General features: G+C 39.4%; 1 protein-coding gene across 4 annotated transcripts in view; it reads right to left on the bottom strand.

Moving 5' to 3' along the window:
* LOC108112804 (diacylglycerol kinase 1) overlaps positions 1-18006 on the bottom strand; it is a 45379-nt gene extending 27373 nt beyond the window's left edge. For 2 of the 4 annotated variants that reach the window (XM_017223094.2, XM_017223093.2), the window contains exons 1-3: positions 17536-18006; positions 13741-13850; positions 1593-1676 (exon numbers count right to left, since the gene is read on the bottom strand). In XM_017223094.2, the coding sequence (XP_017078583.1) occupies positions 1593-1671 (79 nt within the window). In that variant the 5' untranslated portion in view covers positions 1672-1676; positions 13741-13850; positions 17536-18006. Of the gene's footprint in view, positions 1-1592; positions 1677-13740; positions 13851-17535 lie in introns of those variants that run through there. The other 2 variants (XM_017223095.2, XM_017223096.2) reach the window with 2 other exon arrangements.
* Positions 18007-22843: the final 4837 nt, after the last annotated feature.

Here is a 22843-nt window from a genome sequence, read left to right on the forward strand (position 1 = left end):
CAACGCCAGCTGCTCCTGACACTTTTGATGGCCTTCGTTCGGGGCTGCACCGCAGACTAAAAACAGTTTAACCGCACTCTAATAAGCACCTGCAGCCGCACCCATTTATCCTGTGCCACGCCTCCTGAATGGCCACAATCTCAAATTGCACTACGGGTTCCGCCGCGACGGAGCTACACCCAAAAAAAGGACACCTTCCTAGTCTTTAAGGCTCCTTAACTAAGTGGTGTTAGCTTAACTAATTTGATTTTTTAATACACGATCAAACTAGTACTAAACTGGTTAAATACATAGTAAAATTTCTAAAAAGTCTTTTAATTATTAATTTCTAAAGATTGTTTAATGAGTTGGCTGACTTTGCCAGCTTTAGAATTGTAAAATAAACTTTGTATTTCGTTTAATAACCTTTCTTCTCCTAGAAAAGCTGTCATTAAAAATTATCTTCAGATATAGAGGACACTCCCTATAAGCTCTTTCTTTTTCCTTTGATAAATTATGATTCTGCAAAGCTGGATTTCCTTGCTTTAAACCTTTTATGTTACAACATTTTTCTCGGCAAATTTTTATGTTCATGTTGACGTTCGTTCGGAGCTTCTTCGATTTCGAAGGGAATATTGCTCAGCCAGGTGCACTGGCAGAAACGCGGCCCTTTCCATCATCATCCAAGTGGGTCTTAAGAGTGGACCAAGTTCAGCAAGCAGACTTACTGTACGTTCCATGTAATATCCCATAATCCATAAGCTCAGCATTCCCATTTGCCGTTCCGTGTAATTCGCAATGCCTGGGCAACCGTTGGGATGAGGTGGAAACGAGTGCTCACCCAAAGGTAAACTACTTTGCCATGTCAAACAGCTTTGCTGCTGCAGCAAAGAATGCAAACAGTGTCAGACATAACTCTGGGGGATGTGCACCAGATGTGTGGAAAGGATGCTGCCACAGAGTCGCTCTTTAAGATGCGCTCCTCAAGCTTCAGCTGTCATGAGAAATCTGCTGAAGCTGCAAGTGCCATGCCAGCCAAGCGAAAATGTAAATGCAACTGCAGTAAGCGGTAATGGGAAATTTGTATCTTTTTTTTTTGGCTAACTGGAGGAGATAGGTGTATCTATAAAAAGGTACGACTAGAAGGGATTTTAGGAAGTGTTAATAAATGGTTAAAAATGAACTTTCTTGAAATGGAAAAAGGGCTTTATTTTAAGTACTTTCTCATATTCTCAGCTTCTCACTATCAAAGACAACCAAATCTTGTGTAGAAATTACAAAAATAACTAATATCTCATTCACAGAAGTTAAACTTATGATCCCTCACTGCCATATATGAACATTTTCAGCTTGCATAACTCATCAGAAATTCAAAAGTCATGCAAATATTTATGCGCATGCTGGCCAACGTGATTGGTTATGGTTAAATGCAAATCAAAGGGAATGAAAAATGTTTTAATTGGACTATTTATCAATAGCAGGGAAAGTACAAAAGGGCATAATGAAGGGCGGTTGGATTGACCATGATTTCGCTTGATTATTTCCCCTCCCCCCCCCCATGCAAATGTGTTTGCTTTTGATTAGTGCAATTTGATTTACTGCTTTTCACTTACATGAGGCCAACTCCTGCAGCTGCAAAAATTCGCGCGGCGACAATTTATCCCATTTCGGTGCTGCGATGCCAATATTCATTTTGCCTGCAAATATGCAAATACATAACAAATGGTGACAAATTGTAATTTCCATCATAAAGCGGGGCAATCAGTGGTTGGGGGGACGCATAATTTATGGCTTCGGTATTTTGCATTTGCATTACGAATTCGCAATGTAAGTGCCAAACTATCGACAAAAACCCCCTCACACACACACCCAACGGTACGTTGGTCCTGCGTACGTGATTGTGGCATCGGCAATCAATATATTTCGCAGAATGTGTGCGATGAAAACTAAATTGCTTTAAAATGTTATCTACCATTTCGTCCCCTGACCCTCGACCCCCAACACATTCGCACATATACATCCTGGCTGGTATTTTTAGCCATCTCAAGTGGCCACGAGAGTGAGGTCCTGGGATGCTGCCTGTCCAAAACAGCAGATAACAAATTGGCAAAAAATAGCAGCCCACTCAGGGAAGTCTCTGCGATAGAAATTAGTTAGTAGTAGTGATATGAGCTCTATATTTATATTATAAAAATAATATAATCGTCTTGGGAAAGATATTTAAAATGTATTTAAGCTTAGAAAAGGTCCAGAAAGTTAATTACTCAGCGGAGTAAGAAGGTAAGGGTAAAATGAGATAGGAAACTAAAATGAGAAAGTTTTCTTCTATTATAGAAACATTAAGAATTTGAAGTATTTTTTAGGTGATTTAAATTATTATTATATAATATTTAACTGCCACTCGACAAGGAGAAAAACTTAAAGTATACATTCTCGAACTTAATTCTATAAACTTGAACTATTCTTAAATCAGAAACTTTCTATCTAAAAGAAGTTAAGTAAATAGTTTAAAGCGCTGATGAAATCTTAATATTGAAGTAATGAATGTGTTCACCTACAATTCCCAAGTAGTGCAAGCTAAAAGTGGGTTTTTCCCACGACTCTTAGTCCCTTCAGAGAGCTCCCTTCCAAAAACCCCAAATAGGATCCCAGTATGGAAACTAGCAAATGGAATGGGTGAGAACGGCCATTAGCCAATTTTAGTTTCCGCCATATGTCTGCCTCTAAGTAAGTGTGTGTGTGTGTGTGGGGAGTGTCGCCTGCCGTTTGACACGTCATTACTGGCATCATCATCATGATCATTCTCCTCGTCAGCAACATCGTCATCATCCTCGTTAGGATGGCCATAATCATGAGCCGCGAGCTAATCAATGGCATAATTTCCCCGCGGAATCTCTGTCACAGCTGTGACGTCACGCGAGTTGATGGAATTTTGGCCAACACACACACAGACACACATGCACGGCAATCAAACGCCCACACATGCGCTGGGTAAGGTATGTGTCAGTCACAGACAAACATGTATCTCTCTCTCTATCTATCTATCTATCTATATATATATATTTATATGGATATTATAAAATAGAGGGGGAATTGTATTTGATATATATGCTTAAATTTGTTGGCTTGGCCTTTCTGCGTTCTCAATTCGCCTGGCATTTATTTTTACTCTCCGGCCATTTAGCGTTTTATTTATTCATTTCAGAAATCTTTCTCTAAAGCTTTCGTCTTGGCAATGTTATATTTAGATGGCTATAATCAACTGATTGACTAACTTATCATTTCATTCACTGGCCAGTTAAAATGTTGCTGGAATGGAAATGGGAAATGAAAAATGGAAAATGATATTTCACAAGCGATTTCCGCTTGATGCCCGACTAGTTTGTCGCTTTTTGCTCGTTAAATCTTAATAGATACTCGTACTGCCATTATTTTCAGCTCATTTGGCTTTAATGCCCGGAGCGCGTTAAGAGTTCCAACAATGCTGGGTATAATAAACTATTGAAAATGCAAATGAAACACAGGGATAAATAGTGCAGCATACACGGCGTATGCGCAATCTGAATGCTAATTGCGCCCTTAATGGAGGGGTGTGTGCGAGTGTGTGTGTGTGTGTGTGTTTTTGCGAGTGTTTTTAAGGCATCATCATAAAATTCGCATTCTCAGAATGGATACTGGATATCTGGCTAGCTGGCTAGCTGGCTCGTTCTGCTCGTTATGGCCCTTGGCCAAAGGCAAAAACTTCAATAAATTGGCATGGATTTTTCTGTCTTTGTTGGTCAATGGAAATGCTCATCCTGCCGTCCTTTGACATTGGAGTAAAAGACGAAAAAGAAGAAAACCCGAATTCCGAAAGAAAGTTCAACGGACTCTCAAGTGCTGTGCTTTTTATGCTGTCCACATAAAATATTATTAGATTATGCGTTTGCTCCCCTCACACACACACACACACACATACAATGGGCATCAGATTCCGATTCAGCTTGTCCTCATACTGGTGTATATATCTTCTTATTGTTTTAGCCGAAACAAAATTGCCATAAAATCTAGCACATAAATGTCCGACACAGAACCATTTGCCCTTCGTTTTATGCTTAAAATTGGCCCGCCAAATCATTATACTTCAACGGTCTCTATCTCTGGGCCAGGCAATAATAAAAGTAAATCAAATAAAACAGCAGCATATTGCGTTTTTTATGGCCTTTAGCTTTGTGGCCCTGTTTAATGGCCGCCGCACTCTGATCGCGGACCCCAAAAATCATCATTTTCTTTTTTCCCAGGCACATCAATAACCATTTCATTTATTCAAAAGTCAGCTCACTCACTCCAGGTTGGCCTTTGAATTGTAATTAGTTAAACAAGATTTATGATTTTATGAAACACTCAATCAAGGCGGCTTTTTATTCCTGCCCGGAATGTGTTTTTCTTTTTTTTTTTTAATTACATGAATTGCAAATTAATATGTACTTATTAATGTAATCAGAAAAACAAATAGTAATTGGATTAATTGTTTAATAAAAGTGCGAAATGAATTCATAAATTGAAGGGGTTTTTTCTGTTTGTTACTAAAAGGAATGCCTGCATGCTGTAAATGGGGTTTTTAATATTATAATTTAATGCAAATAAAAGTAACAAAATTAAATAGGGATTTACCAACATAAGTGTGAGAATAAAGTTAACAGATCTCATTTCTCATTCCACTCTAAAATACTCCACATAGTTCACCTTAATAAGCACTCATCACTTTACAAACTATTTCAAGTACAGGGCAATTAAATAACCTGCCTTTGATAAAGCCTCCTCATTGAGGACTCTCCTTCCGTGATAAATGATTAAAGAGTCTTGTGTCAAACTCGTGCATACAAGTGACCATTAAATAAATAATTGTAAACCAATTGATGTCAGGCGTGAATAATTTATTTAGCTGCAACGCTGCAAAATGCAATACTCCGACTTAATTGAACTTTTGAATGCTTGCATTTATGCAAAAGGATATGGGCCAGGACCCAAAAGGAAAAGGAATCGCGCTTTAATTAACGTCCCTGATTTGATAGGCAGAAATAAATCCATCAATATAGCAGCAGCCATGCATGAATTGGGAAATATATATATATTTTCAATCGATTGCTCTTCCCTTTGGCATTCAGGGCGTTGAGTGCGGAAAATGTTTGCCTTCGCTGAATTTGAATGACAACGAGTGTTTGCTTTTATGAAATTGACATTATTGTTTATCTGATGCGTGGGCCGTGGAAAACCAGGCACTCCCCGCCCCCCTCCCATTGTTTTCGGCTGACAATAATGCAAACAGCCAGCGAAATGCGAAAAAACACACTGCAAGATTGTCAATAAGCAGTGCACACAATTCACTTGCTCCTGTTTTATTTTAGTTGGGTGCACAGCAGCCGGCGGCAATCTGGATAGTGGATACTGGATACTGGATACTGGATCCTGTATGCTGGATTCTGAGTCCTGTCAGCAACAATAACATTACTCGCATTTCAGGGACTTATTCCCCTCCGCTTTTGAGGGCAAACTGGGGTTAAAAAGGTCGACTGTCATGCCAGAGATACTGCGATGCCAGAGAAAACTAATTTGCCTTTCATATCGGAGGGGTTATCACCAGTTTTTTATGGGCGCAAGCTCTGACCCTCGAATATTCATTGTGTTTTGTTATGGCGTTAAAGGCTTGTAGTGAATGATATAAAAAATCGGTTTTTACTTAGAATTAATGCAAACCCCACAAACTGAGGGAGATCTATGTGCAGATTCTCTATCGGTTGGGGCAATCCTCGTATTTCGATTATGTATAGGCTGGTTGACTAATAAGATAACACAAAAACAAAGCATTATAAGAAAATTCACATGTCAACTAAAATATTAAATTAGATCTCGTATCATCGAGCTTCTGCCATACGTTATATTCGCGTTGTAATCCATGCGTTTCCGGGCTGTACTAAACAAAAGTGTTAGCATACTTTTCGGGGAATGTGCGAACTGAGCTGCAGGGCTTAAGCCCGTGTTGCATGTGGCATCCGATACCTCATGTGTGTGTGTGCGGTATGCCCGCCCACTAAACGCTTAAACTCCGCCGTAAACTGACAGTTTAGCAAGCCCACACCGATGGTCAGTGGGGAAAAGTACACCAAAAAAGGGAAATATTTTCAGCATTTAAAAAATAAAAAAGAATTTCTGTTTTGTTTATACAAATCTATTGGATTTTTATACATAACAGTTAAAGTAGTTATGTAAAGGAATGTTTTTCTGTGTACCTTCTGACCTCCCTCCAGAAGCGACTGTCACACAGCAGGCCCCGCGGAATCGAACTGCAGTTGGTGGAATGGAACCGGACATGTGCTGCACTAAAAAAAATACGGGAATAAAAACGCAGAAATGCCACAGTGGGCGTGGCCTGGCGTGGCATGGCGGAAGGGAAGCCCTGGAGCAATTAAAACTATGGATAGATGCGAGGGCGCGGCTGTAAAAAATGAAATGCAATTGTGTTTCCGCTGACTTTGACAGAGTCGGCCACGAATGTCTGCTGGCCAGAAACAGTCGCAGATACAGTCCAAGGGAAAGATATAGATACAGTACCGGGTCAGATACAGATGATTTCTATCTTAACCTTCCTTTTATCATTTTTAACATTGTTTTATGCTTGTTTCCCTTTTTTGTCATAGAATAAGTCAAGTCTTATTGTGAAGTTTAATAATCTAGTAAGTTTCCAGATATTATGAGGAAGACCGTTAATCCACCTTCATCAAGCCATTAAAGAAGAAGATGTGATGTTATTAATAGTTTGTATTAGCTACTAATAAACGTTACTTAATGCTATTTGAATTTCAATGTTAAGACTCAAAGATGAAAACTTTTCCCTAATCCCCTCGACCAGACAACACTGGTCACGGACCGCAGGAAGCGCGCTTTAAGCATGGCGTCTGGTCGCGTCCTTTTTTTGCTTTTTTTCAGCACACTTCCGCTTGTCAACTAAAGGGACCGGAAGAAAGGAAGGGGAAGCAGTAGGGGAGGGAGGGCTAAGATAGAATGGGAGGGGTCTGAGTTCCACAAAGACGGCGACGGAAAAAGCGAAAAGCTCTCTGTCATTGTTATTTCGCCTTAGTACAGACCAGAACGGCTGTATTTGCAGCCAGGACTCTATAGTTCCATAGTTTCCAGCTACATCCACAGCCACATCCACATCCTACAGCTCCTTTATCAAATGCTGGTCATGCACAATCAGCCGCGCGACTGGAGGCGATGGCAACAAAGGAAGATGACAACTGTTTCTGGAGGGGACTAGCCGAGTGTACCAAGATCCAATACACAGGGAGAGGGCGCTTTTGTGACAGCAATTGAATCAAATTTATTGTCTGCATCCGATGCCATGCAGTTTCCACTCAACGTCGCGAACCCATTGTCAGCGTGGCATGTAATGTCACGTCCTGTTTTTACGAGGATCAAGTGCACAAAGTATTACGCCGAAGCGGTTGGAAATGAAAAAATTAAATATAAATGAGATTCGCGCGTGGATTTGGCTCTAAGCTTTAGACCAACACTCGAGCCATAAAAAATGTCAATAGCCCCTAGGCAAGTGGCATTAGGAGCAGCCATCGGAAATAGAAATATTGGTTTGACAAAGAAAAATAAATAAAATGCTGGCAACATAAATTGGTAATCGATGGATGGACGGTCTTATGGTAGGGGAAAAAGGATATGGTTTTCAAAGGATATAGGATTTCGTTTATATATGGTTTATCTATGAGCATTTGTCACTATTTAAAAGCAAGCAACTTAAGTTATTATCTATTAAAAAATGTTAAACTTTTCTATATATTGTATCTCATAGACTAACACTCTTTCCTTTCTAAGTAAATATTATTATTGAAAATCTCATTCATTCTAAAAACTCGAAGTGCTAACCTTTAGCTGATGCAACCTTCCATTGACGTTGATTTAAAAGGTATTCCTTCGCACCATTGGCCATTGTTTGCTTTCAGTTTTCCAGCAGCATGGTCATGAAAAATGGTTTTCCGCTTTCCCCCCGCCACCAACCATTCCCATCTCGCATTAAACTGGGCCAACCGACTGATGCAGACATTTTGCTCTTTGTATTTCTGCGCGATTTAATTGCTGTTAATTGGCCGGCTAAACAGTTGATGTTACTTTGTTTTATTGCCAGCGTGATGGTGGCACAAAAGGGGAGACGGAGGAGGGAGCAGGAGGGTGTTCGGGTGAACTTTTAATTTTATTTACGCCAAAAGACCGACATGTACGTGCCGTGAATGCGTAATTAATGCTTGAAAATGTTTAATGCCAAAAATAACTCCGGCAACAAAGTCTCCCATAAAGAGCAGCAGCCGAAGAGGATGTGGCTGCCAGGCGGACCAAAAAGGAAGCCAGGCGAAAATTCCCAACAACGCCGCGGGGGCCAAAACCATAAAAGTAGGCACCATAACTGAACTCCTTCTTGCCCCATACTTTAACCCATTTGCCACCTGATTCCCAAGCCAGTTTTCGGCCATGTCATCTTCAGCAGTGTGCAAAATTAATGTTGCTCATAAAGTTTGCTAGCGGGAAAAGTCTTTAACATTTTCAAAAAGATATTATCAATTATCACTTATGGAAAATGAGTAATAAAATCTTTTAAATTCTGTTTAAATTTAAAAACATTACATAATTAAATATTTTAACGTTTTAACTAAGCATTTCTTTTCAGTGATTTGATGTTCTATGAATAATAATAAACTTAAATATAAAGAAAAATAAAGCATAAGAAAAGAAATCTTAATAAAATAATCCAAAACGAATATGAAGCTAGTTTATAGTTTAGTTTTCTCTGTTTACTTAACTTTTATCTTATTTAGAAATCAACACATAATTAATTGTTTTCCACGTTTAAATATAGTTTTTTCCTCAGTGTCTTAGATGTGCTAAAATAAATTTCCGCCCCTGTTTCTGGAAAGATTTCCCTCCGGCTAGGGCGCCCTCTGACTTTTCACTTTGATCGACGGCCGGACAGCCTTCAATGGAAATTGATGACGCCACACCTCGTCTGCCCTCCCCGATGGCGTTGTAAGATTGGGAGGTGTGTTCCTCCGTTCATGTTCATTTTCATGTGCTGCCGCCCGCCGCATATAGTTTCTTGAACAATAAAAACTGTTTTGTCTTCGATAAACAGAAGCGTGCTGGAGAGCGGAGGAGCATGGCCGTGCATGCCGGCGATCTATAAAAATAGACAGGCAAACAAACAAATCGATGCCTGAATGGAGCGACGCTCGTGTCTTTCGGCACATATAAAAATACGCCATGATCTTATGGCTGACCTTACACATTTGCAGCACCTGGCCAACTTGACCAACCTGTGCTGGTTGGCAGCTTAGTAACGAGGAAATACGGAGGAAACTTGGCTAACAGGGATGACAGTTTTCGATTTATCTAAATAATTTTCTTTAAGTTCGGTTAAGAATTTCTTGGTAGATCCAATGTTCTAACTCTGTTATTTCTTACGAGCATGCGAATGAAAAAAATGTAGAATTCATTAATATTAAATCATTTATGTATCTCTTTATGTATGTCTTAAAATTGGTATTCTTTGCTATCTACTTTAAACATATTGCAAGCCAGTTAATTAATATTTATTTACTCAAACTCAAGACACTAAGCCCTAAACCCTAAAGATTTGAAAAACTTAAGAATACTTAACCGGAAAGTACCAGAGAAACTTTTAAAAAGAAAGTACAATTCCTTGATTTTTCTTTTAATATTTAATATTTATATTTGCTAATAATAAAATATTTAATTTGATCAGCACTATTGGCAAAACGGCAATGAGCCAATCATGAAACACGGAAATCCTAGCGGAAAACAAAACAAGAGCCTCGCCAGGAAGAAGGGAAAGCGATTTGATTGAATTGCCACAATTAGAAAGATTTCCAGATTTGCTCGCCTTGTTTGAGTTTGTTTTGGTTGCGGTTTTAGCCGCTTCCCGAACTCGTGGATGTTTACACGGATGCCACGGATGGCTCCATTCCCCTACGGTTAAATATTTGATGAACTAAAGTGGAAAATTTCTATCAACAAAAACGGGCCAAAGTGCAGGAAAACCCAAGAAATCAAGTGGCTGAGTGCTGCTGGACTCCTTAAAGCGGAATCTCGCTGGATTCCTTTCATGTTTTCTTTTTTTTTTGGGTTTCTTGTTTTTGGACTCTTCCGAGAGATATTTAAGCCGGGCCACGCCCCTCCGGTCAGCGTGACAGATGAGAAATAGCAGTATTTCCTGGGCCAGTGGCCAAATCGATTCGGACTCGCTTTGGCCTGCAGCAATGCCGCACTTACAGCACACAACCTAAAATAGCAAACGCTTTTTGGCTGCCCCAAATTACAAACGCACATGGATATGGAATATAAATCTGTGTGGTATCTCGTAACGGAGTGAGTACAGTGAGAGAAATTTCTTTTATATTTATGATATAAAAATATTTTCAAATGAGAATGAAGTAAAAGAAACTGCGGTTGGTTTGCTAACTATTGGTCAAATTACCGTAATTATTGTGGTTGGACATAAACTTATAAGAAGCTCTGTACTCAATATAGCATAAGATTACGGGACCCACTATTTAACAAATGGAATAGCCCAAGTAAACTGTAAGCTTTATATGGTTATCTCTTTCTTTCATATGCATTAGCATAAGAGATCGAATGCGTGTACATACATCTGTCTCGCTGACGGAGGAGCGGGGATAAGGAAAAAAGGAATTACAGATTGGCGCTTAGCAAGAGCGGTTAAGGAGAGAGAGAGTTGTTGTAGAGGGAGAGCGGTTAAAATAAAGTAATTATTAGAAAAGTATTAACGTATTTAACCTGTTATATTATACTTTTTGTATATCGAAACTAATAAGGGGAATTACTAAATCTCTTTTATTACAAACATCAAACTGAAAGTTTACAATAAACAAATTAATGCGAAGAATATAAACCAGGAAAGTAATAAAACTGTAAACAAAAACGGAAAAAACGAAACAGTGGGCTAAGAAATATTATATATTTTTAATATATATTAAAGTTTTAATTAAGCAAATGTAAAGGTTTCAAGATAACTTCTTATATAAATCATTTTGCAAATCTAACATTATAAATCATAAGCTTTTTATTTATTTTCTCAGTGCAGCGTACAGCGTTCAGCGTACTGCGAACAGCATATAGCACTCACCACCCGGTCGGCCTCTGACGTCAGAGCGAGCCCCTTTCGACCGCAGCGAAAATGGCCATTGAAATGTTGACGTCGATGGCGTTGCGAGTAACGGATTTGTCTCTGCCCTGTTATTGTTTAACTCACAGATACTATTGTCAGTGTGTGTGTATGGGTATCTGTGCGGTTTATTGACATTCAACGTGGCCAGTGTGTGTATTTGTTTTGGTCAGAGCCAGAGATAGATGAAAAATTGATTGTGCTTCACCTCAACAATTTTTGGCAAGCTGAAAAAATACGTCCAGTGCGCTCAGGCAGTCGTCATTCATGTGTGTCAATTAAGGGTTCTCGGCTATTGAACAATGCACCCACCATACGTCATCATCATCATCATGATGATAGTCATCATTATTGGCTTCGTCATCGTCATCAGGCTCTCCTCACTCAAAAGTAGGCTGGCTGGGTGTATCATCCTCGGGTTGCCACTGGCGACAGTTGGCCAATATTGAGATGGAATGCCTGACACATGTAACAAATTTCAAGCACTCGCAACTCGAATAAATCAAAGACATGACAAAATATTGAAGGCACTTTGTCGCTTAATTGGAGTGCCACGCGTTCGAAGAGACAAAGGCAATCTGACTGAATGAGAAAAAAAAAGAAAACCAAATGCAAAGACGAAGGCAACGTTGACTGGCACATTTGACAGGCTAAATGCGAATGACAACTGTGGGTGGATGCGGATGCTTCCGGAGAACCGATATCTGACATGGATCAAGAAAATCACCCATGGAAAGCAAATAAAAGTCTACGTGGTTTCTATAAATGTTTAACATGGATTTGCATTTCAAATTAGATACGAGTTTTATGATATTCTCCATGAATGATTTATATATTTGTTTAATTAGATGTTAACATACATGGGATTGAATGTTACTCTTTGTAAAAATGTTGCTTATTATTACAGACACAGTTGCAGCCATGAAAATCTGAACTTAAGTTTGCAAGTCAAGTTAACCACTTAAGTAATCGTTTACTGTATGAAATCTGTAATGCAAGGCTAGCACTTCTCAGTATAATTTGGAGTTAAGATAAAAATATTACTTGAATAGAATTCTTCACTTTTTTGACATAAGGATATGTTCTGCTGACACGCAATTGTCCTAAATTTCGTAAGGATACTACGTCGTGTGGCCATTTTGGCTCACATACTCCCGATTGCAGGACGATTTTTTACAGCACGTTAACCCTGAATGGCACATCCCGAATCGGACTTTGGATTAGAAGCGTCCTTGTGGGCCGCCCATTTGCGAGGACTCCCACAGCACTTGCCTCACAAAGGACACCCACTCCTGTCCCCAGCAAACACACACTCACGCACTCAGTCACTCACACATACTTGTCGGGCCTGTCAGACGCCATTATCACATATTGCCGTCACTTTGTGTTCGCCAATGCCGCTGTATTTGTGGCCGTAATGCGCAAATACTCGTATGCCAAAGGTCCTGGGTCTGGTTTTGGACTGGTCCTGGTCCGAGCTGGAGTCCTTACTCGCATAGTCGCATATCCGCATCTGGGACATATGCAAATGGTAAATGGTAAATGCTAAATGGTAGATGGCAAATGGGCAAAGGCAAATGCCAAGTCGGTCAAATCGTTTTCGCACATGAGCCTTATTTGCATCTCATTAACATCCGGAGCTCCAACAATGGCCGCCGTGTCATTTCCGCTGCCATTTCCATTTCTATTTCTATTTCTACAAATATTTCTATTTCTATTTCCGCTTTTCAATATGCCAAGGGTCGGATAATTATCGCACTAAAAATGGCATATCTGTGAGTGTGTGTGTGTGGGCCACGCCTAATGAGCATGTCCTTAAATGATTGACATGTGATGACTGTTCGCTTGTGAGTGTGTGTATGCTAGCGCGGGGTAGTTAATGTCAGATATTTTGATAAATTGTTTTACGACCATAATTTGTGCAACTTTTATCGCCTTTTTTTGTAATGGCTTTCCTATTAGTGTTTTATGCGCCGTAAAAGTAGCTCCACATTCATCATTATGCTGATAGTTGATAGAAGTGGCAACAAAATTAAATTAAATTATTTACACGGCTCTCGACGGGCGCCTTTTGCATTTTATGACAGCGCAAACAGGCCGCACTCTTATTTATTCAACATTCTGTTGAACACGCGCTCAAATAATTTATGTTTGGCATAACCTTTGGGGCCAAACAAGGGTTAACAGCCATGTCCCAGACAGCAACAGAAACAGATACAGATACGGATACATATTTAGATACAGTTAAACTGAAAGAACAGCTTATGAGCTTTGATCTAAGAACCTTTTCGTTCTCAAAGAGTTTATCTTTGCATAATATTTGTAAGTTTATTTCTTAGGAAATCCATTTCGGACATTTGAAAGTTGTTAAATAAATAGCTATTTCAAGGGGCATTTTCTCACTGTGTACAGCTACGAGATACGAGAGTTATGTTCTCTGGGGATTGGGGGACTGTTTACATTTTGATGAGCCCCAAAGAAGCGAATTATTTGACTATTTATACGTGTTTACATACCTTTCTGCTGCTGCTTTTTCCGTGGCTCTTCAATAGAAAGGGACGGCGACAGGGTAGCGTGCCGGAAAGAGACGGGAGATGGGCTGGCTGCTACTCGAGTTTAGTGCATGCTGCAAAAGAAATTAGCAAACAAAAAGTCAGCGGAAGTTGTGAGGAAATCTTAACGGCAAACATCAGATAAGGCTGAGTAAACACCTAATGTTTGTCCTCGTAAATATTTTCCTCTTCTCATTCAATCGCTTTTTCATCAGAAATTAAACTAAACTAATAAGTGCTTTAAGTCACACATTAAATGCTTAATTCAACGAATTTACATTTAATCAAGCCACTCAACTTGGCCAACAAAATAGTGGCAAAACTGGCTTTGTTTATGCAGTGCTTTCTTGGCCAAAACTCCTGAAGCGGTGATTGTGTCTTGTGAAGTTTGCCTCTGAGTCCCACAATTTGCTCTGCAATAAATTTATCTTAATATCCCAGCGATGTGGAAGTTTCGGTCGTCTGAGCGCATTTTTCATTCTAATGGAGTCGTCTGCAGAATGCAAGGAAAACTTTTCTCCTTTGCACCACCGCAAACAATGCCAAATTATATATGTATATATAGGTAACATATGTGTGCTACAGTTGGGGATCGAAAAATAGCAGCAATGTTGCTTAAAACCTTTCTCAATATAGAAATTACCAAGTAGATTCTTTCTTAGCTTTATTGGAGTTTAAAAAGGGTAATCTTTTCGATGTTTTAGTTTATATCATATCTCTCAGTTGAAGGAGCTATTATTATAGCCACAACTGTTCGTAAAGTATATATAAACTATATATATGCCCCTGCCATTACGTTCTGTGTCCCGTGGAACACATGTTAAACATTGCGAATAGTGCAAAACTTTGACATCAAAGTTTGTTGCTCAAATAATTTGTGTGTTGTTCAATGTGTGAAATTGAAATTATTTCGGCTCGAAACCCCTAAAGAGCCCCGGCCGAATGGGGAATGTTGGTGTTTTAATCAAGTTTGTAGGAAGTTCATTAGCACACCACTCACAGTACGTATGCGTAATGTGCCTGGCTGCCTGAATCTGTTCAATAGTAAAGTCGAACTTCGATTAGCCGCCGCACTTGGGCTGGGCGATAAGTCGCTGCCATTAAATGCTCGTTAGTAGTCATTGCCATATCTATATATATATGTAGTATTTGGCGAATTATCAGCAAGCGTTTCGTTTGCCTCGCTGCTCCTCTAATCAGCGCTGGGCAAACAAAAACTGACATGAATGAAATTTACAGAGAACCGAATGGCTCTTTTTCGTTGCGGCCATTACACTGGTTAACATAGAGATAGTAAAACTTAAATGATATAGACTAGGTATATATTCTTATTAAGAAATCTTTATAAGATTTTCAAATAATATAATTTCTCTATCAAATGCCAAAAATTCTTTAAAAAATGTTCAATGACCTTGACTTTTCATAGAAGACGAAAGAGAATATATAACAATATATATACGTAGCTTTTTTCAATGGAAATTCAAGGCCATAGAACTTGGCTAATATTGTGTATGCCTGAACTTGGCTTAACAACAAATTTTAAAGTAATTTCTCATTGTAAGCACAGGCATTGTTATGGTAAACTTTGTTGCCTAGTGTTGTGAGCTGTGCCGCGTATCTTCTTTGCGTATCGCGTATCTCACCGCGGGCGAGGAAAACTGGGTTGGGAAACCGGAGGAGGAGGAAAAGCGGGCGGGCAGACTTCAATGCGAACGCCACGCCCCTGGGCAAAATGCTTGCCTCACTGATTTGCGTGCAGCAACACACAGTAAGAACAACAAAAAATGAAATAATAAAAAACAAGACTGGGTGTGGGCACTCGGATATTTGGGATACTTGGGTGCTGTGTCACATTTCTGTTGCGAGCTTCATGCTATTTTTGCCATTTTGTTTGCTTTGCTGGCTGTGCGACGCTGCGGCTTATCACATAATTTGAATAAAGTAGCTGCAATCTTGTGTCAGTTTATCGCAAATTAGACGGACAACGAACAGCGGCAGGGGCGCAGATAAAAACATCAGCTAAATAGTAGTAGCAGCCCGACAAATTGTCTATACGAGCCAGGAGATTTGGCCAAGTGTGTAGTTTGAAGTTGAGTTGAACAAAAAGGAGAAAACTTTAATAAAACGAGATACATTCAGCATACGCCCTGGCGTCTGATGCACTTTTTGCCCCCCAATTTGTTTACTTTGTGCTGCAAAATCAAATTATGCACGTGGGCGCCAGGTGAGAGTTGAGTCGAGTTGAGGCTGCAAAGGGGTAGCTGGGGGATGATGAAATGAATGGGCAAAAATAATTGAATCAGAAGCAAATTGCAGGACATGTCGCCCGCCAGCCTGCTGGCAACCGTCTGCTCCGTTTTCCCATGTCACGGATGTTGCCTCGCTCTTCCTCTCTGCTCCTTTTTCCGGACGTGGAGCAAATTGCTTGACACTTTTAATTATGGAAATTGACTAACGCTCTGATGGGTCGCGAGGAAATGTATGTATATGAATATAAAATATGATGGAAATGCGGAGCATAAGTTAAGCAGTCACCATTCCGTCAGTTTTCCCTTCCATCCTGTCCTTCCGCCTTCGAAAGCGTCCATTTAAATCCGTTTAAATGTGAAGACATTAACGGCTCTGCCATTGGCAATGAAAACAGCTAATATGGCCCATAAACTAAAATAAATCGAAACTGTTTTGAAGCGAAATAAAACGATTTTTGGCCCGGCATGAAGCAATCATTAAACCAACAGAATTGGGCATCTGCCTGGACAATGCCAGAAATACGCAATCGAAATTTCCCCGAACTGCGAAAAGCGCGTTTAATTGGAAAGTCGTTTTTCCTTCTAGCCGTGAAAAGCTAATGAAAAAGGGGAATCAAAACGAATATTCAGCGCCACCCGAATTATGGCCTCAGCCCAATAATTGTTGTTACGTGCAGAGAGAGAAATTTTATGAAATTCTTTATATATTAATAAATACCAAAATAAATAAATAATTATTTATAAAAATGTATGTAGAATTTTTTAAGAATTTGTAAAAAAAAACTTGAAACAATGAAGAGGCAAATCCGACCGACGGATATTTTAAGAGCCGCCAACAAAAATGTAAGTTTGACTTTCGCCTTTAACTTGCTTAAAAACAGAATAAATAAACATCATTTCAAAATTATTTTGACATATTTAAAGATGGAAAACCATCAACATTGTATATTTCTCTCTCTGCATGCCATTTTCGCCCGCAAAGGAATCCCTCTGGCTTCTGCGAGTTTCGCGGAAATATGTGGGAAAACATTTGCCTGTCAACGGGGTCATAATCGAACATGGTAGTATATGTACTCGGAAGGAAAAAGGGGCAGAGGGGGAGTTAGGAATGGATACAAGCACATTTGGTAATTGCACCTCGGGATGCTTAACATGATGCACTGAGGCACCGAAGCACCGAGACCGGGAAATATTAAGTGTGCCGCTGGCGAAGTGATGGCGGCCATTATTTATTTACATTTACATTTTCCGCTCCCGGTTCTTTATGTCATCATCGTTGGCCCGCCGCCTGGCTTTCCATCGGCATTTTCGCCGAGTGTTTACTTTTGCCCGCTGATTGCTGCTCTTTTCGTATATTTCCCACTTTTCTCGCTGATGAAATGAATTTTCCGAACATCCCGAGAAAGGTGTCTGGAAATTTACATATTCCGGGCCAGAAACTTGTTCGCACTTTGCAGCCTTTGGTTAATTTGAGGGCATCGCACACACACACACACACACCTTTGCTCACCTTTTTCCTGCCTTTTGCTGTTGGTTTTCCTTAGTTTTCCTGGGTTTCCTTTGGCGTGGTATTAATTCAATACTGCAGCCGAGGACCTTCTGCTGTTGTGGCACTTTTCACTAGCATATTTTGCTGCGCAGTTGGACGCGTGTAATTGTAATTTATTCACGCTTCTGTACGGCACTCGGAAAATGTTTAACAGTTTCTGTTTACACTCACTTTGATGTCATTTACTTGGTGTTTTTCCTCTTAATATCTATATCTTTGCCCAGATGCAGAGATAAAACATTTTGTGTTTTTCTCTAAGTTTTATGATTTGTTATGATTTTCTATTATTGTTGTTACTTTTTTTTTGTTTATTTTTTATGTTTACTACAAAAATATATATGGTTTGTTTTGGGGCTTTCCTTTGGCTTATTAACTGAAGAGCGTTTGCTGAGATTGGGGGATTTTTAAGATTTTTCCGCTAGATGCGATCGCCGGTACGTCCACTAACGAAGTGAGGGCTGCGTCCGTTGGGGCTTCCTTATATACAGCGCTTCGCTCTGCTCTTTCAAATGCTCTTTCTCTCTCTCTCTCTGGTTTTACTTTCTCCCTGTTATCAGTGGCGCCACTCTTTGCCCTCAAATCTCTTCAACAGCTGAGCGGCTCTCTTAGCTGCTTTCAGAGGGCGCCAAGTAAGTTGCATTTTCTTATCAGCAGCTCTCGATGCTCGTGACGTCACTTGCGAACCACTTGCCCAATTGCACGTGTTAAGTATATATATATATATATATAGAGAGAGAGTTATATACAGTACATAATGGTCTTGGGTGCTTTTTGTGACTCCGTGGCCATAAATTAGCAAATAACCTTTGTTCTTGGCCAGATTTTAGCTCTTCTTGTTTATTTACACTTTTCTCTCCTTCAGTGGTTTTTGCTCTCTCCCTCGGTTGGTCGTTTTGCCATGTTATTGTTATTGTCGTGCCTTTAGCATCTGGACTCTCTGTTGATTTATCTGAAAATATGTTATCTTAGAATGGCGCATAACTTAAACTCCCGCCGGGTTTTCCCTCCGCCTCCTCCTTCCCCTCTGGGAATTTAATTTAAATAAATGCTTACAAGAAAAGTTTCGTTTGGAGAATAAGCTTATGTATGTACCTTCTTCTGGTCCACTCGATAAGTAGCGCTAGACTTTAGACAAAGTTTCGGCATCTTCAAATTACAAAACTTTATTCTCGACTATGTTTAATTATTTCGCAATTATACTGAGTTCGTTTCTGAGTGTTCGTTTCTGTTGGGGGCAGCGAATGGTGAAAGCTAAATAACTGCATGATTTGGGCAGTAAAATATTTATTTTATTTATTTTTAATATTTAGGGTGTGAATTTATCACAGTAAAGATCTAAACTGATACAGCTAAGTATTCAAATAAATTAAAATGTTAAATGTTAACTTAATATTTTGTAATTCTTGCCTACCTTTTACTCTTAAGGACTTTAAAGGAATAAAAAAGTGTATTTAAATTATTAATTAACTCCTTAAAAAAGCGTTTTTAAAGGGTTAGCAAAGCACTTCTGTAATTCATTAATAATTATTATTATTATTTAATTATTTTAAAACTCAAATTTAAAGCTCGTTAAATGACTCACATTTCATGTTCACTGCCTCCCGAGGCATTAATTTAAAAATCAGAAACAATATACTGGATGTAAGAAAATCAATTATTTTGCGCTTGGCCTGTCGATGCCATCATAAAAATCCCTGTGAAGCGTAAAGCGAACCATATGAAGCATAGATTAAGCCCGAGTCGGCCATGAAAATTGCTTATGTACTGCCGAAAACGTACTTCCTCGCCGTTCCTTTGCTCCGGATCCGGATCTACGCATAAAAATTCGCGTCAATTTTCCTGAGTTTTACAGCAGATTGCCACTTCTCGTTGCCCCCAACTCGCATTTGGGTTTTCTACAGGCAGTCCAGAGTCCTGTTACACACACACACACACACATAGACACGCATATACATATAAACCAACACTCGCGCAATCAGTGAGATGGGCATGCAAAAGCGTTGCCATTTTATCGTTGCCTACTTTCAGGCAGCCGCCATCAAGCTGTGCCAGAAATTGGAACTCTTCGTCCTCCAGGTCCACACCCACTTGCCCACTTCCTCCGCCCACCGAGTCCCCTTTTATTTTTAGCAGTAGCATAATTTTTTATTGATTGGATTTCAGTGAAAATCACTTCCGGCGATAAATTTGTTATGCAGGCAACGATTCCGTTCGGTTATGTCCTGGCTTTCAGTTCCTTTTTGACTTGCCAAAAAAAAAAAAAAAAAATACAGAAAACCGAAAAAAGAACAAAAAACAAGGAAAACAGGAAGAACTTTTCATGCTGGCGATGGAATATTCTCCAACCCGCCTGACATTTTACAGGAATATACTGTGTGTTTTGATTTATTTTACTTCTGCGTCAATGTCAATCGTATCTGCAGACTTCAAGGGGGATATCCTTGCTTGTTTAACTCGGAATTTGTTTGTTTGGCTTTCCTTGCCCTGCCTTAGCCCCCCTGCACTAATGGCCGATGGGGGTTGGCAAATGGGAATGGAAATGGCAAATGGCTACGGAGTATTGACAAAGAAAATTTGCACACTGTTTGCCTTACATTACATGTGAGTCGGTCGGTCGGTCGGTTGGAAGGGGGAGGGATGGGTTGGCAGAAGAAAAGCCTTTGGGGCAAATCAAATACAAACACAATTCCCCACAAATTACTGCAAAATGTTATCAAAAAGCCAGCGAATGCTGGCTGGTAATTTAATATTTCAATTCCAAGCTCCATGGGGTCATTGATCCCCGATGATGTCCTGGCAACCAGTAACGGGGCTTTGAGGATAAACATTAAGCATTGGGCGGCGTAAAATCGTGGCAAATGAACCACTAAAGACACGTCCATAACAACAGCTGCTGACCGACACACACACACACACACACACACACTCACACGCATATCAAAACAAAGAAAAAACTGCCCGAGGACGATGGTTTATCCTTAAGAGAACCGTGACGTCACATATCCTTTGCCAAGAGATGCTCTACAAGAAGTAAAGAGAGACTTCTTGAGGAGACTTCAAAGCGCCTGCGCCGAGCAAGGACTCTTTTTGGACTTCCGGCTAGCGCAGCGACCATATGACATCATTGAAAACAAACCCCGAGCTTTGGTAATGAAATTATGCGTTTTTTTTCTGCCATTTTTGTCACCGCCTTGGGCTTTGCGTGTGTAGTGTGTCGGTGTGAATAGTTTTTGGCTTCTGGTGTGGCGCCTATGGGAGCGCTGACGTCACTGCTGCCATTGCTGCCGCTGCCTGTGCACTCGAATGTAAAATTGGCAAATAAATAGGATTTGATATTTAACGTTTCGCTGCAAGGAAGCCATGCGCAGACGATGGTGACATAAGACCAAGCAGCCAAACAAAATTCCTTTACTAACTGCAGTGCTGGCTTTTGGTTTTTGGGTGAGAGATATCTGGCTAAGGAGGCAATAATAATGACAATGGGGAAATAATTGGATTGGAATTAAGATTGATTAAGTGATTAATCTCAATTAATATGTCTAAAATTTGTGGAAACGGTAACGCTTCCTGCAATTCCTGTAATTTTTAATATATTTTTTAATTAATAATTAATTTGAATTAGAAGGGCTGATAAGACTCTGACTTACTTACTTGATATATTACTACCACATTTCAGGGTTATTAAGAAAGACCTAAACGGCCTACTTACTTTTATGTTAAGTAAATATCGGAATACTATATATATAAAGAATTAGACCATATTCAACAAAAAAAAAGAAGATATTTCCTTTAAAAAATATTATTTCATATTTTAACTTATTCTTGCTGATTTACTTTTAAACCTAAAAAAAAAAGCTAAAATGCCAGCACTCTTCAGGTGGACTGCTGACCGTTGGATGGCCAAAGGTCACCAGAGGAAGACAATGACATTTCGTTGGCCTAATTGAATCATGAGCACGTGCAACATTTCCCGGCTTATGCGACTTTTCAATCACTGCCATGCCCCAAGATGAAAAGGAAGCAAATTTCGCCAAACCGCACTCGAGTTGTTGGCCATTTGGTTTGTTATTGTTTTATGCGCTATTACTTCCACTTTGATGAAGGGCCCGGCCCGAAGGATGCTGCACTCAATGCGCCGTTACATACCCCCCCAACAAACCACCCCCTTTGGGTCCTTAATTCAGTGACGTCAATGGCTAAATGACTGAGTGGCCAAATAGCAGGGTGTTGCCATTTTTATGGACACGCCTGTGAGTGCGGTTAAGCGGCGAGACGTTGAGCCATTAATTCGAAGCATACTTTCGGGCGCTCTTTAAAACTGCCAGCTGGCAAATGAATAGCTTAAAGGTTACCTTTTTGGCCATAAACGGAAGTCAATAACCAGACATTAAGTAGCTTGACAGAACAGCCAAATCTTTTAAAATTAAATAAAATTTAGAAAAGAATTATTTTTAGCAAGCTCGATAGAAAAGGCTTTTTAAGTGCGCCTATTTCAGTGGGAAACCTTAATGTGAATAGGAAGATTGATGAGGCTGTGGAAAATTCCTCGTTTCTATTTATACTGTGACTAAATTTTCCCTTCTATTGCCTTTAAGTTTTCGTTGAACAACGTTTTGAATTTATATATTTATTCGATAATAGAAATAATTTTATGGATATAAATGGCTATGACTAAACGGATATAGTTTTTTCAAAAACTATAGGCATAAAGATATTTTTACCAAAATAAGAGTATTTTAAAATTTTATACTTGTATTTTCTAAATTGAGCCAGGCAAAAATTTAATTCTTAAATTCTTTGCAACTGGATACTTTTTAAAATTTTTTTAAAACTATATTTGATACTTATAAAGTGTATTTTCTTTTAAGTTACAGTAAATTATTCAAATTCTAGAATATAGCTTAGGTTCTCACTCAAGTTTTGCTTGTAACAGACTTTAATGGGGATAATTTCATTGCCTTAAAGAAGCTTTATCAAGCTTTATTAAGTGAGTTAATAAATAATGTTGCAGAATAAAGGAATTTCAAATAAACTTGAAACATTTCTTAATGTCTAGAAGTTTCAAGTCTCAATCAACATTACTGTTAGGGCACAAAAGTATGCTATGAATTCTGCGAAGCTGCGAATACCGTTTATCGTGATCGCAGCAATAATCCCACATAGCTAAACAATACCAACAACAACAACAACAAGAGCAACAGCAACAACAACAACGAGAAGCAACCGACTGACCGACTCAGGCAAACTCTTCGCCTTGTCTTCGCATCGC

Source organism: Drosophila eugracilis, unplaced genomic scaffold (assembly GCF_018153835.1).
Source record: "Drosophila eugracilis isolate 14026-0451.02 unplaced genomic scaffold, ASM1815383v1 contig_90, whole genome shotgun sequence".
NCBI lineage: Eukaryota > Metazoa > Arthropoda > Insecta > Diptera > Drosophilidae > Drosophila > Drosophila eugracilis.